The 15588-nt window shown below is 41.2% G+C and overlaps 1 protein-coding gene across 4 annotated transcripts in view; it reads left to right on the top strand.

The window, feature by feature from the left end:
• Positions 1 to 287: 287 nt before the first annotated feature.
• Positions 288 to 15588, top strand: part of PDS5A (PDS5 cohesin associated factor A) — a 64632-nt gene continuing 49331 nt past the window's right edge. Inside the window, exons 1-2 of one of the 4 annotated variants that reach the window (XM_089525135.1) lie at positions 288 to 648; positions 1451 to 1651. In XM_089525135.1, the coding sequence (XP_089381261.1) occupies positions 622 to 648; positions 1451 to 1651 (228 nt within the window). In that variant the 5' untranslated portion in view covers positions 288 to 621. The remainder of the gene's footprint in view (positions 649 to 1450; positions 1652 to 15588) is intronic. The other 3 variants (XM_089525132.1, XM_089525131.1, XM_089525133.1) reach the window with 3 other exon arrangements.

The following is a 15588-nucleotide window of genomic DNA, read 5'->3' as shown; positions in this document are numbered from 1 at the left end:
TGTGTGTGTGTGTGTGTGTGTGTGTGTATATATATATCTATAGTGAGCCGCCTTGGGTGCCAACATGGGAGAAAGGGGGGATAAAAATAAAACCAACCACCCAACAAACATCCCCCCCACCATTCTTGACTTTTTCATGGCTCCTGTTGTGTGAGACCTAAAGACCACCCTCAAAACTGGAAATGCACACCTCCATGGACTCAGGTCAGAGAGAGAGAGAACCCCAGGGGGCTCGATGGCCTGGTTAAAGCGGTATCGAAACGGGCTTACTTTCCCCGTGTGGACAGACCCTTGGAACGCCTCAGCTCCTGGGCCTTGGAGGGGGGCCTTCCCTGTCTTCCACCTCCTCCTCCTCCTCCTCCTCCTCCTGGGGGCCTGCCTTTCCTCGTCCTGCCGGGGAGCGGCACTGTTTCCCGGCGGCGAGGGAACCCAACGAGGCGCCGAGCCTTGAGAGAGAGAGCGAGCGAGAGAGCCGGGGACTGAGGGGAAGGAACCCAAGAAGGACGGCGACGGAGGAGGAAGAGACGGAGGAGAAGCCGCCAACGAGAGGGCCTTGGGCTCCTGTTCCTCCCCCGCTCCTTCTCCTTTCCCCCCGCCAAAGCCACCCCCGGAGGCCGCTCAATGCTGCACCTCCCGGAGCTGCAGGAGGTAAAACAACACGGAAAGGAGAGGCAGAGAGAGAGGCCCATCCTGGGCTTGGGGTCCTCCCTCATGGCGCCCCGGGAAGCAACTCAACGGAGGTCCCGAGTCAGAAAAAAGTGGGAGCGGAGGCTTCTTGGTTCTCAGTTACGGATCCGGGGCCCTGCTTTCGGGCGTGGCCTCCTCCTCCTCCGTTCCCGCGGAGGAGCCCCTCTCCCTCCGCCTGGCTTCCACCGACAGAGAGAGAGTTTTTGAGGCCTAACAGTCTCTTAGGCCTCGCCTCCTTTCGCAGTAGATAGAAGGGGCCTCTGAAGCAGCGCCAAGGGCTCCTCCTTTTCCCTCCCTTCGGTGTCTTCGTTTCCCGCCTCGAAGGGGATCATTGGAGGGGATTATATTGGGGGGGAGAAAGGGGATCTTGGTGTTTTCGTTGTGAAAGGAGGAACAGAGGCAGGGAAGGGAATAGAGGCCTGTTTTGGGAGCCATTGGTGCATCCACGTTGGAGAGATAACCCGCTTTGGTAGCGCTTTAACTCTTTGTCTGGCTCTCTGCTATGGAATTCTGGGAGTTGGAGTTTGTTGTGGGGCCCAGAGCGGAGCTTTGCTCCGCTCTGGGCCCCACAACAAACTCCAACTCCCAGAATTCCATAGCAGAGAGCCAGTCACACTTAAAGTGGTGCCAAACCAGGTTATTTCTCCAATGTGGATGCAGCCCCTTTGGATTAATAATTGTGGGACCCTCTCCTCTCTTTCTCTCCCTCTTTCTCTTTTCTCTCTCTCTCCCTCATGCTGAACTTTTGTTTTTTGACCCATAGAGGCCGGTAGAGGACTGTGGAGAAGAAGAAAACTTTATCATAGCCGCCTCCACTGCCAGCCCCAGTCCCAGCAGCCCCAGGATGGACTTCCCATCCGCCCAACCAAAGCCTCCTGCCGACGGCAAAGTCATCTTCTACCCTCCCGGAGTCAAAGAGATCACAGACAAGATCAGCAACGACGAAGTGGTCAAGCGCTTGAAGGTAAAAAGATTTGTGATAGAATCATAGGGTCAGAAGGGACCAGAAGGGTTGTCCGGTCCAACCCCATTCTGCCATGCAGGAACTCTCAATCAAAGCACCCCCATTGACAGGTGGCCATCCAGCCTCTGTTTAAAGGCCTCCAAGGAAGGAGACACCACTATATTCTGAGCTGTATACAAACAGCCCTTGCTGTCAGGAAGTTCCTCCTAATGTGGAGCTGGAATCTCTTTTCCTGCAGCTTGCATACATTGCTCCAGGTCCTAAGTCTCTGGAGCAGCAGAAAACAAGCTTGCTCCCTCCTCAATACCCCAGTGGGTATCAAAGGCCCCCTGAATTTATTGCCTCTTTCTGGTTTTCATCCTATGATGATGATGATTAGTTTAGGGCAAGGGGAAGGTTTTATAAAGGTTTTACAATGTTTGTGAAGGAGAGATTTGGTATTACTTTTTATCCTGAGGATGTGAAGGGTTTTTATTTTACAGTGACAGTTCATACTGTAGTGTTTCTTTAATGCCGAGAAGTGTTTGGAGAGCTGGTCCAAAGTGTTTGAGGTACCTTGCATTATGATTTTTGAGCTCAGTAGAAATTATCCATAGAGTGTACATGACAAGTGAAGCTGTGTATATGTATTAAGATTACTTAATATATGTTACACATTCGGACAGTGCTAGTATTTTGAGGGAAATAGCACGGTTCATGTTTTTGTTGGCAAACTGTCATGTAAAATTATTTGTTAATATAAAGTAGTAATTTTATCAGATGATGGTAGCACAGAAGTTGAGAAATACTTTATATGGATATCCTTGCATCTAATGGTGTAATTGCTAAATGTATGAGCTTTGAAACAGTATTCAGGGCTCCACATATAAAAAGTCCTTCTAGCAAACTTTGGGGTGGCAGACACCTCCTTCTAGAGCAGAGGTTGGCCCTTCCAATATTGTTGGCCTGTCTCCCATCATCCAGCATGGCCAGTGATAAGGAATGGTGGAAGTTGCAGGAATATTGCATTATTCTGTGGTTTTAGGGTAGGAGAAGAAAGCAAAGTAATGTATTCCAAGTCTGCACTGCATTGAGAAGCTTGGATGGTCTGCCACCAAATGCCAGTAAGGCAGCAGTTTTCTGGTTGCTGTGGTAACTAAGGAACATTCAAGTGGTCCCCAAAGCTCAAATAAGGAAAAATGAGTAGGATTGGTTACCAAGACAGCTGGACAGACTCCTTTAAGCCAATTGGTGCCTTGAGAAAGAGATATTGTTTAGCTATTATCCTGAACATTTGAGGTGCGCCTTTTGGACTCTGTATCTTGCGCAAATGTTCAGGAAGGAAGAGAGAGCATTTTTGTTCCACTGGGAACATTAAAAATGGATTGAGTGAGAAAAGGTCTAGTTCTTGCAAATAGTCTGTTTGTGGCCAGTAGTCTGATTAGGGATTTGACAGCAGCCCAGGAGTGTCTTAGGTGCAGCAGTGTAGATCAGTATGAGCAGAACTCTTCTGTTGTTGCTTTTGTGTGAGAAAACCCCCAAGATATTTCAAACTATCACTTTCCATACCATCGTACAGGATGTGCCACACTCTTTGCAACTCTTTTTGACCCCATACTTTGAGATGTTTTAACATCATGTTACCAAACAAACTGTCCTAAGATATACTGAGGCCTTTCTACAACAACTCGAGTCTCCCTTAGTTGGAATTCCAAAATTCGAAATACTCCAAAAACAAAACCTTTTTTATGGATGGCTGAGAAAGTGACACTTTTGCTTTCTGATGGTTCAGCGTAAACAAACTTTGTTTCATGTACAAAATTATTAAAAATACTGTATAAAATTATCTTCAGGCAAAGTGTATATGAAACATAAATGAATTTTATGTTTAGGCTTGGGTCCCATCTCCAAAGAAATCTCATTATGGGTGTATATCCAAATGCAGGTATTCCAAAATCTAAAACACCTTTTGGCCCCAAGCAGTTTGGATAAGGGAAACTCAACCTGTACTTACACAGTACATTACCTGTGGTACTTATACTATTTATATATCAGTTTGTGTTTGAGTGAGTCTGAATAAATGTGTTTCAACAAAGAAAATGTATTTGCCGTTCTTCACTGTTCTGTGAATAAACATTCAGTTGAGTATGCAAAGCCAGAGCACAGAGACCTGTAGCTGGGTTTATGTTTATAATGCAGGGACTGGCTATCATATTATCTGCTGTTGAACTGTTGATTTTTTGTTAGTTTAATTTGATAGCATTGCTATATTTGTATGTCTCTAGGAAGTGCTCTGAAATTTCCTCTTGTATCGTACTGCCAGCTTGATCCTCTTCCATCTTACTAATAGTTTGCAGTATTCTTGTGTGTTTTATTTCCATTCAAACAATCCACAGGCAAATCAGCTTTCTCATACTGTTAGCAGTTCTAGGCCTTTTTCTTTTCTTTCTACCCCCCGGACCTCTGGCTCTATTTCCCGTACTCAGTAATAGTTTGAGACTTGATCCTTATATGTCCAGGTTCAAATAATAAACCATGGTTTGCAATGCAAAAGAGCAATGGAGAGCCTACAGCTCACATCTCTACCATTGCCTCTCCTTTGTGCGCAAGAGGAGACTGAAAAGTTTAAATTCTGTATTAAATTCAGTAAGGGCTGTTCGGCAGTGGAATGCACTTCCTCGGAAGGTGATAGAGTCTCCTTCCTTGGAGGTCTTTAAACAGAGGCTGGATGGCCATCTGTCAGGGATGCTTTGATTTGGATTTCCTGCATGGCAGGGGGTTGGACTGGATGGCCCTAGTGGTCTCTTCCAACTCTAAGATTCTATGATTCTATGATTCTATGATTCTAAAACTAGCGTGGACAGCTGTGATTTACCAAGTTAATTGCCCTCTCTTGGGAGCCCCAAAATATCTTGGTTGAAGGCGGAATTGGTAAAACCTAACGTTTATAATTCCTTTATAGTGTTTTTGTTGGGAAATGGTAGTGTTCAGGGCAGCAATGAAGTAACCTGAAGGACTGAAATTATGTACTGGTCTCTGAATTCGGTCATTTCTAGCAGAGCAAGGGAGGACAACTTGTTGGACTACAAACAAGTAGGCCATCTTTATCTGTCGGTTATGCTGGTTAGGATAGGAGTGTCAGTGCAATGACATCCAGAGGGACATGGATTATTCTCCCCTGCTGCATGACCTGATCTGTTTCTCTTCTTAAAATCCCAAAAGGGCTTGTTGGCTAGGGATATAATTTGTCATATTAGAAGATGAGCAGTTCAATAGTGCTCCTCATAGATTTTATTAGGTCTTATGTTGTTAGACAATGTTGAAATCTGGGATGGTTGCAAAGGTTGGTCCCAAGTTTGTATCTGTTCACTATGTTTATGTCATGTGGCTGTTGCTGATGAATAGTTGCAGACTGTAGGGGTCATAACGTTTTTTTTACAGGGTGATTTTTACTTGCCCGTTATTTTGTTATACAGTATATCTAAAATGAATGTGATATACCCAGGCTGAGATGTTAAGGTGATAGTTGGAATTCAGGTGGAATTTCTCATGGTTCTCCTTGGATCATATAATGCTGTCATTATGCTTCAGAGGAAAGGCTTTTAGGAATAGGAGATGAGGAAGCATTGCTCTAAGTCTGTCATGAATGGCTTGCTGTGGAACTATGTAGATACCTGTGACTTGTGTCATTTTCTTTAGAGGGGCTGTTTCGATTAAAAGGCAGTGTTGCTGTAAGAAAGTAAAAAAGCTACTGCTGCTGCAGGGATAATTTTTTTAAGTAGAGTAAAAGGTGGAGGGGGGGAGAGGAAGGTGTCATTGCTGTTATTATAAGCATGTGGCACACACATCATGCCCCTTATTTCTTTAGAGATGAACAGTTGGGGAAATAGTTTCATAGGTATTTAATTCAGCCCAGGTGACGATAACATGGCAAAGCCTGGTGGCCAGATAGGCAGTAATATTATGAGGGATAATTATTTGCAATGGGTTATAGTTAATTTTGTAGGGAATGTTAGTGTATTTCCTAATATAACAAGCTGCAACATACTTATGAGCGTCAACAATGTTACCAAGAGAGTGGTCTTAGTTAAAGGGCATTGTCATATCTTGCTCAGGAAGTCAGCTTTGCCTTGCAAATAAGTTTTGGTTCTGATGGCATGAGATGGAATCCAGATAGTCAGATACCCTGTAGTCTCAGCAGTTCCTACTATCAGCATCTTTCAGTAGGGAATGGGAACAAGAGCTAAGTTGACTTTGTTCGTGCAGTGTATTGTGTCTACCTAGTGATATTGCCCCCTCCACATTAATTTCTTCCTGCTTCTCCTCTAACCTCAGGATCTGCTGCCTTTTAAAAATCTTCTTTTGTCTTTGGGGAAGAAGATAGCATGAAGGAAGAGAGAATGCTCCCGTAGAGTTTAGGGATACAATTTGTCCTCTGTAGAGATAAGTATCCAAAGTGTTTTTTGGTCTCCTGCAGTGTTCCTTTCCCATTGCTTGGGAGAGCCAACAGAATATGGGGTCACCGCTCTTTTCTTTACTTCTTAAGTAACAGAAGTAAAGTAGTAGAAATTGTTTTTCAGTCTCTTCAGTTTGGCCTCCTTTTATCATTGCCTGCATGAGAAGTAGGGATGAGTGAAGAAGGGGGTTAAGGGGCAGGCAGAGCATTTAGCTTGCAGAGTGAAAGGGGAAAGTACTCCAATCTTACTTTATGCATCTTGGGAAGTATAGATGGGCTGGCTGAGCATAAGGTGACTAAGAATGCATCTACATTGTAGAAATAATACAATTTAGAAATAATACAATTTAATACCACTTTATGTGCTACAGCTCCATCCTATGGAATCTTGGAAGATGTAGTTTTACAAGATCTTTAGCCTTCTCTGCTGAAGAGTATTGGTGCCTCTGAAAGCTAAAAATCGCAGATTTCTGTAGGATGGAGCCATGGCAGTTAGAGAGGTGTCAAACTGCATTATTTCTACAGTAAAGATGCACCCTGAGGCTCCAGGACACCTGCCAAATGTCTTACAACTCAAGCCCTTTCCTGCATTCTCTTACTTTGAGATTCTGTCATGTGGATGATCCTTCTCTGGAATGAAAGCAAATAGTTTTTCACCGTAGATAAAACTAGCACTCTATGGCTGCCTTTGTTGCTTCATTTCATTTTCCCACCCTCTCCCTCCTTCTTTACCTTCTTTGCCTTATACTGAGGATGCTTTAGATCTTAGTAGCAACAGTTCAGTGGGGACACAGTGAAATCTAAGTAGAAATCATTAATTCATGGAATTAGTCTTTTAGTGCATTGAGAGAAGAGTGCAGTACTGCTTTTCTCTGTTATTCCATAGGACGAAAGAACATCCATTGTGTGATGAGCAGAGGTTTGAAATTAATGTAGTTAAACTTGTATCCCCCCCATGTAGTATTCAGACCATTCTGAAAGTGAAATATTTATCTTACACTTGAATCAGGTTATTGTCAAAATTATTCAAAAGTGAGGGACATGTCTTCTGCACATGATCAAAGACAATATTCTGTATTGTTACTTTGCATATTCCAGGTTTAGTCCTCCTTCACTTACTTCTGTGCCAGTTGATTCTGAAGGAAGTATAGAAAAATACTTTTTCCTAGCAGGAGAGATAAGATGTGAGACGCGGAATGTGTAGTTTTAAAAGGCAGCAAGAAGTATAATGCTAAAAGCCATCAAGTACAAGTTTGTGCCTTTGTTAATCAAAGCCGCACAACAATAGCAAGGAGAAGTAGAGTATCAGATGACAATGAAGTGATGAGGAAGTAGAGAATTAGGTAAAGTGGAAATTGTAAGTACAGTTGGCTCTGCACATTTGTGGCTTTGACTTTTGTGGATTTGATTATTTGCAGTTTTGTTTAATATGTTCTCTCTAGAAATCTCTAGGTCCTCCAGCGCAACTCTACCAGAAGTTGGCCATAGAGTTGTGCTGGAGAAACTAAATGTTCCTAGAGAAAACACTTCTCTAGGCATTTGTAGGTCCTCCAGCATGATTATATGATCAACTTCTGTCAGATACTGACCATAGAGTTGTACTGGAGGACCTGGAGATTCCTAGAAAGGTGTTCTCTCAGATAAAAAGAACAATGTTTTTTTCAACATTCATGTTGGTCCTTCACCCCTAGCCCCAGCAAATGTGGAGGGACCACTGTATATGTATGAGAGACATGATTGAAGAATAGTTTATAAGGCATAGACCAAGAGCATTACTATTAAGAATGCAGCTGCAGAAAAAGTTATGCACTGTAAAGGAGGTAACATGGCTTGGAGGTGGTGAATCCGGGATGCCTACAATGTTTGGACGTATGCACATATATATGGCAAAGAAATAAAAACAAGGAGCATCCCCTGTTCCAGACTGTAGTTAAAAGGGTTCCAAGATATAAAAATGTTGAGGACCATTGCAGCATGATACCTAGGGACTAAATGCTATTATAGTATTGATAGGACGTATCTCCATCTCTACTCCTGAGAATAGTGGTAGTAAATGTAGGTGACCAGTAGCTTGTAAAAGTACTTAGAGTTTTCAAAATCTTGGAGCTTAATTTTATTTTCCAGTTAATGCAATCCTTTGTTTAACAGCAGTTTCTGTTGGCCCCAGATCAGTTGCGCAATGGTTCATTTCAGAAATCTGTGGTCCAATTAATGGTGGCTTGGATGGTAAATGTTTATGACTTCGATATATTCAGAGTTTTCTGTAGCAATGACTATAGCTTATTAAAGTTTCATAGTTCACTATAGTTTTTTAAATTGTAGTTTACTGTAAGCCTTCAGCAGCAGAATGCTTGAAAACTAATGTGTACAATTCATGTATTTAAACACAAATTATAGAGTATTGCTTACTGGGAGACTCACTAAACTGGTATAAATTTATAAGTGTAATCATGTTCACCTGTTGCAGGGGGAAAAAAACAAGACTGGGAGACAATGAACGTGTACATGGTCTCTTGTACTCTCAAAGTAGGCGAGCAGTTGAAGGAGTAGCATGCTGTTGATAAAGTTGTATAGAAAAAGTTTGACCTCTAATCTCAGTTTTTAAATTTATTGGCACATTGTACACCAACTTTGTGGGTGCCAAGCATGCATTAGATCTAGTTCTTCTGCAATCTGGGGATATTCACTAGAAGTTGTCCATACATGGTAATGTACTTGAAAATTTAACCTGTCAGTGTTGGAAAGGTGCAAAGTTCCCAATATTTCTGTGCCTTTGTGGTGGTCTTGTTCAGTTTCCCAGACTTTATTCGTTGCTTTCTTTGAAATCAGCAGAGTCCTATTGGAGAGTGTTATTGTATTTAATAACAGCATCTAGAACAATAATAGCTAAAAATGGAAAAATGAAGAACCCCTGACTCTAGAAGAATGGACATTTAAAATACAAGAATTAAGAGAAATGGACAGACTAATGTATCTTATTAATAATAAACCTAAACACAAATTAGAAGAAGAATGGCTCCCAATTCTGCAATATTGGGAAGATATATTTGGAACTAGGAAAGAATTATTGGAATATTAAAATGATCAATAATATCAAGTTATGGTATAACTTATAGGGAAGGTCAGGACTATACAACATCTAAGACTAGAAAAAGGAGAGTTCAGAATGGAAGCAGGGGGAGGGCGGTACAAATGTTAGAATATGATCATTTTAAGGATGGTAAGATATTAAGCAGAATGAAGGAGCCTTGAATTCAGTGAAGAGCATTACATACTAAAATATTTGGAAGATAGATGAGAAAGACATGCATATTCAACATGATGTTATGATAAAACATTGTAGTCATGCAGACTACAAGATAAGAAAATCAAGGAGCTAAGTAAAATGTGAGATAATTAAGTTAAAGTTAGCAAATCTGTATAAAAAATATACGGGGATAGAAATCAATTTATTTGATGTACTTGGATTTTGCTTCTCTTTTGACTACACTGTATTATTTTAAATTCAATAAAAAACTTTAAAAAAGAAATCAGTGGAGTCCGGACCAATCGTTGTAATGCAGGAATTTGGAGGATTAAAGGAGAAAAAATAATTTTCTTTGCTTTATTAATATTGTTTCTTATGTTTTATTGATCTTTTTTTAAAAAATTGCATTCTCCTCATAAACTTACAAAACCAAAGAGGCTCATTTTGGTTCAGGTTGAAGATCTTGTAGCTCAACTTGTAACAACAACAAAACCCAAAAAAACTATTTGTAATTATTTTCTGAATACACAGTACATTTATTATATCACACAAAATATTTTTGTGACAAACCAAGTTAATATATAATATATTACAGTATATGCTATTGTTGCAACAAAGTGCTTTTCAATGTGTCAAGGGTACTGATTTTTATATTTCCACCATTTTCGGGGGAGGAAGCAGACACTGCCTCCCTTCCCCTCTATGGCTTCAAAATTTCTAGGATTTCACATCTCTAGGACTAAGGCTCACTTTGTCATTTAAAAATTGGTTACCCCAGTTATCCATTGTATGCGTTATTTTCCTTATACTTGCCTTTGATATCAATATTAGTTCATTATCTTCTTGTCTTGAAAAACATTTAAAACAGAGGGAGATGTGATGTACATAGAGATTTCACCAAACCAGGAGTTCTCTTCTGCTCAGTGGCTGTTTACCCAACTTCTCTGTAACTTATTTACCAAGTTTCCTTTAGACCAGCTTCAATATTTGAAATAATTTAAGAAAATAGACCCTGTGGATTAAGATGTGGCAAGGTTCAGCAATTGTTCTCATGCTTATGTAGGTGATAAAAAATAGATTTCCAAGCACCCTTTATACATGGAGAAATACATGGCCATTGAAACATGGCAACGGTATTATGTTTTGCTGGATTATTAATTGCAAATGCGGCCTGTAGTAAAAGGTTGCACTATGGAGAATGACTGCTCTATGGTCTATCCAATCAGCTATAGTTGGTTCATGAATACACAAATCTTTTCTTTCCTCCTCAGCTTTGTACCAAAGGTAGCCAGTTTTTTGTGTCCATGGAACATGCTTAGTACTCTGTTTTGATAGGAGTGCCCCTTTTACTTTTTCTGAATTTATTGCAGATACCAAGATTATTTTGAGTTTGCTGATTCCTCCCTTTTCTCAAGTGGTGCTTTATACGTAAGGATTGGCATTTAGAGTACTGAGTTCACAGATTACAGTTGTCCATATTCGCTAGGGTCTTTCCTCGACTCTTGACTGCTTTGCCCCTGTCTCTGTACGCACTTCTTCCTCTAAGACCAGGCCTCAGCCCTGGCTCCCCCTCATTAAGTTTCTCCGGTCGTGCTCTAGAGCGGCCGAACGTCTTTGGAGAAAGTCCAAACAGTGGGCTGACTTTATCCACTTCAAATTTGTTCTTTCATCCTTCTCACGCACCCTCTCTATGGCAAAACAAAATTATTACAGATCATTGATCTCTGCCAATGAGAGGCGCCCGCAGCGTCTGTTCTCCACCTTCAACACTTTGCTTAAACCTCCCTCTCCTCCTGTCTCTTCATCATTCCCTCCTAATGACTTTGCTAATTATTTCATCTCAAAGATTACCACTATTCGCTCTGAGATAGTCCCTCCTGATTCTTCTTCTGCTCATAATCTTCTATTGCCCTCGCCTAACAAATTTTCTGTTTTTCCCCCTGCTTCCTTGGATGAACTCGCTACACTTCTGAACTCTTCCAAACCTGCAACTTGCTCTCTTGACCCAATTCCTACTCGTCTTCTAACCTCTACAGCTCCTTCTTTTCTACCCTCGCTTCTCCATATCTTCAATCTCTCTCTCTCTAAAGGCTCCTTCCCGTCGGACTTCAAACATGCTCACATTTCCCCATTTCTGAAAAAACCTTTTCTTGACCTCTCCTCTTTGTCTAGCTATCGTTCGATTTCTCTTCTTCCCTTTCTTTCTAAAGTTTTGGAACGGGTTGTTTATTCTCGCTGTCTTGAATTTCTTGAAGCCAACTCCATCCTCGATCCCTTTCAGTCTGGTTTCCGCCCAAGGCATTCTACAGAGACAGCTCTCACTAAGATCTCGAATGACCTTTTACAGGCCAAGGCTAATGGCCTCTACTCTGTTCTCATCCTTCTTGATCTGTCTGCAGCCTTTGACACTGTTGATCACTGTCTTCTAGTTGATATACTTTCTGACCTTGGGTTCTCAGACTCTGTTCTCGACTGGTTTAGATCTTATTTGTCTGGCAGATCTTTTGCAGTGGTCACAGGTGGTCAGACTTCATCCTCTGTTCCCTTATCTGTTGGAGTTCCCCAGGGCTCTGTTCTGGGTCCCCTTCTGTTTTCTCTCTACACACTGTCCTTAGGTAAACTCATTAGCTCTTTTGGTTTTTCCTACCATCTGTATGCTGATGACATCCAGTTGTATCTTTCCGCCCCCGACCTTTCTCCAAGGCTTGAACAGCAAGTTTCGTCTTGCCTCACAGCTGTCTCGCAGAGGATGCACCATCAGCGTTTGAAGCTCAACATGTCCAAGACGGAGCTTCTTGTCTTTCCTCCTAAGTCCACCCTTCCACCCTCCTTTTCTGTCTCTGTGGACAACATTTCTATTCAACCAGTCCAGCAAGCCCGCAGTCTTGGTTTTATCTTTGATTCTTCTCTGTCGTGTATCCCTCAGATCCAGACCACAGCTAAGGCTTGTAGATTCTTTTTGTACAATATTGCTAAAATCCGACCTTATCTTTCCGCCTCTACTACCAAGATCCTGGTTCATGCCCTAGTGGTCTCACAACTTGATTACTGTAACATCCTCCTGGCTGGTCTTCCTCTTTCTCACCTCCGTCCTTTAATCTCTGTCCAGCATTCAGCTGCACGCATTATCACATCCACCCACCGCTCTGACCACATCTCTCCTGTGTTGGCATCCCTTCACTGGCTCCCCCTCCCTTTCCGCATTCAGTATAAGCTCCTGCTCTCAACGTTTAAAGCCCTCCATGGACTGGCCCCTCCTTACTTATCAGACCTTATTTCTCCTCACCTTCCCACTCGGGCCCTCCGTTCTGGTAGTCAAGGTCTGCTGTCCCAGCCCAGGATTTCCTCTGCCCCATCTAGGTTTCGCCCCTTTTCACTCGCTGCCTCTCACTCCTGGAACCTTCTTCCCCCACGAGCAAGGGCCATCACTTCTTTAACCAGCTTCAAAACGGAGGTGAAGACCATCCTGTTCAGAGAAGCGTTCCCAGGCATTGCATAATTGTCACTTGCTATTTGATGTCCTTTTGTTGTCTGTTTTATTGAATCATTTCCTGTATTGCTATGTATTTTATATGTATTATCTTACTCGACAGGCCCCTTCCCCACCACCACTCCCTTTGTGTCGTGTCTTTTTAGATTGTAAGCCTGAGGGCAGGGAACCGTCCAATTAAAAAGATTGCATGTACAGCGCTGTGTAAATTTACAGCGCTTTATAAATAAAGGTTAATAATAATAATAATAACAACAACAACAACCGTAAATAACAAAAACACTGTTTTTACCTGAGAGGACACCTCTCTAGGAATCTCTAGGTCCTCCAGTGCAACTCTGTGGTCAATGTCCAACATACACTGACCATAGAATGGCACTGGAGTAGCTACAAATGGTATTTCAGTGCAACTTTTAGTTAAAGTTGACCACAGAGTTGCACTGGAGGACCTAGACAGTCCTAGAGAGAACATATTAATGAAATCCGTGAATAATCAAATCCGCAAATATCAAAGCTGCAAATATGGAGGGATGACTGTATATGATAGTAATGTCTTGTTGAGATAGAACTTTATAAATAACTTATTTATTGTTGTTGTTTGATTGTTTATTTAGTGCCATTCATGTGCATGGCACTTTACAGTTACAAAACAAAAGATTTATAACTATTCCAATAATTAAAATACTAAAACACACAAGGAAGAAAGCACACACACACACACACACACACACATTGAAGAATAAAACAACTTCACACATAACCTTGCTATCTGGTGATAATGGATTATAAATGTCTTGAGAAAGCAAGTATTTTCAACAACACAAAAATGAACACTTTAACAAAAACTGAACACAACTGAATCTGTTCAGTTGATAGAGAATACTGTATTTACTCCCAGGCACTGGTTGCTAGTTGTATTTTACTAAGAATTTTTCAGATTTCTGCTTACCTCATTAAGATATAAATATGTAACCGTAAGTACTTGGACTATTTATGATGAACACTGTGAGTACAGAGAAATAGAAAGTATGTTATTTTATGCTTTGTAATTTTCTTTTTTAAAATAATATTTTATATTATGTTTTGCAACAAACATTTGATTTTGTTGCTTGTATCCACAGTTTACCAGGACACAAATCATATTAAAGAGCTTCCAAAGCTCTCTGATAGAGAAGGCTAAATGTCTCACAAAATTAGTTCCCAGAATTTGTTAGCATTGAGCCGGGGAGGTTAAAGCAGTTTCAAACTGGATTATTTCTTCAATGTGTTTTAGACCTAGCTTAACTAAAGGTATTAGAATGTCCAAGATGGGTGATTTGTAATAAATCTGATGCTGATTGTTCTGTTTTTGTTTTGAAGTGTCTTTACTATAGCATTTTAAGAGGGAAAATCTGCTGACCTAATGTGAAATCCTCCTTATTCCAGTTAACAGTTTTTAGTTCCACGGATCATTCTGTAAAAGAGCCTTCTTCCACAACTTGGTTCCTCCAGATCTGTCAGTCAGCAGCTCACTTACTCTCCAGCCAGCATGGCCATCTGTTGGTTACGCTTTAGACTAAGGATATGTTTGGACCATGTACACTGCCATTATATCACTGTCTAATTATATTTCTGTATTCAAGATTGATGTACATCGCTATGCCAGCTATGTGTGGTGGTAAATGATTGGGGCAGACTCTTGGAATAGTACTATGGTAAAAGAAAAGCAGTGGCCACATGTCAAGCAGAATGTGGATGGCCTTTGGGATTTACTTATTTGTTTATTTTTAGTGTATTTATACCTGGCTCTTCAGCCAGAAAGGCTTTCAGAGTAGCTTACTGATAGTTAATTAGACATTTCCCTGCCTTCAGGCTTACAATCTACAAAGACATGACACAAAAGGAGAAGGGAATGGCAGTGGGGAAGGGGAATACATCCAGCGGTTCTTCTCACCCTCGGAGCCCTGGACCATGCCAGATGGACTGGAGGGAGGGCTTGTGTTCTTACTTCAAGCCAAGCCTGATGGAACTGGCTGGCCTTTCTCTCCCTCTGAGGCTGTATGATGTCAGATGGCAAAGAGGGAAGAATTATGATGTTTAATCTACTTGGACGGGTATACTTGGAAGTTGGCATGACTAATTATCCTTAAAACTGCAACATTGTGTGTGTGTGTGTGTTCATTTTAAAGCAATCAAGTGCCTCACTTTGATGGGCCGGATACTAGTTTGCCACTAAAAACATCTTGATTATACTTGTGTATGTGTTATTCTTAAACGGATCTTGTGTATGAACAAATTCATTGGAGTCTTTTAAGTGACTTGGAAATGAGAGTGTTTCAGCAGCTATAGCTAACTACATGTAAGGTGCAGCAATAATTAATGGCAATCTTGCATATATAATATTGCTGTCATTCTCTCTTGGCAACGTCAGGGAAAGTATCAGAAAACAAGATGGGCCCTTAAGGACTCATGTGGGCATCATGCTTACATTTGGAGTGAGAACTATATTTGGGTAATTTCATTTGTTCCATGGTCCTGTTTAGGTACTGCCTTTGTCTATCAAAAAGTGTCGCTTGATAATCACAATGTCTTACCTTATTATATAAGTATGTCTGATGGCCTCGTTAATATTCATGTTGGTTTATATAAGGTCTCTGATTATATTTGCTTTTACAGAGAAATACAGGAATATTTCTCATGTTCTGTAAGGAATCTATACAGGGCACCTGACCCAGATTCTTGACTTCTGTCTTTTCAGTCTGTGAAATTGTGTTGTTATGCTGATT

The sequence above is a fragment of the Sceloporus occidentalis genome, unplaced genomic scaffold, assembly GCF_023333645.1.
Source record: "Sceloporus occidentalis isolate IW3139 unplaced genomic scaffold, rSceOcc1.0.p SCAF_5, whole genome shotgun sequence".
NCBI classification, from domain to species: domain Eukaryota; kingdom Metazoa; phylum Chordata; class Lepidosauria; order Squamata; family Phrynosomatidae; genus Sceloporus; species Sceloporus occidentalis.
The sequence above is the reverse complement of the archived record's forward strand: the minus strand, read 5'-3'. Positions and strand labels throughout refer to the sequence as shown.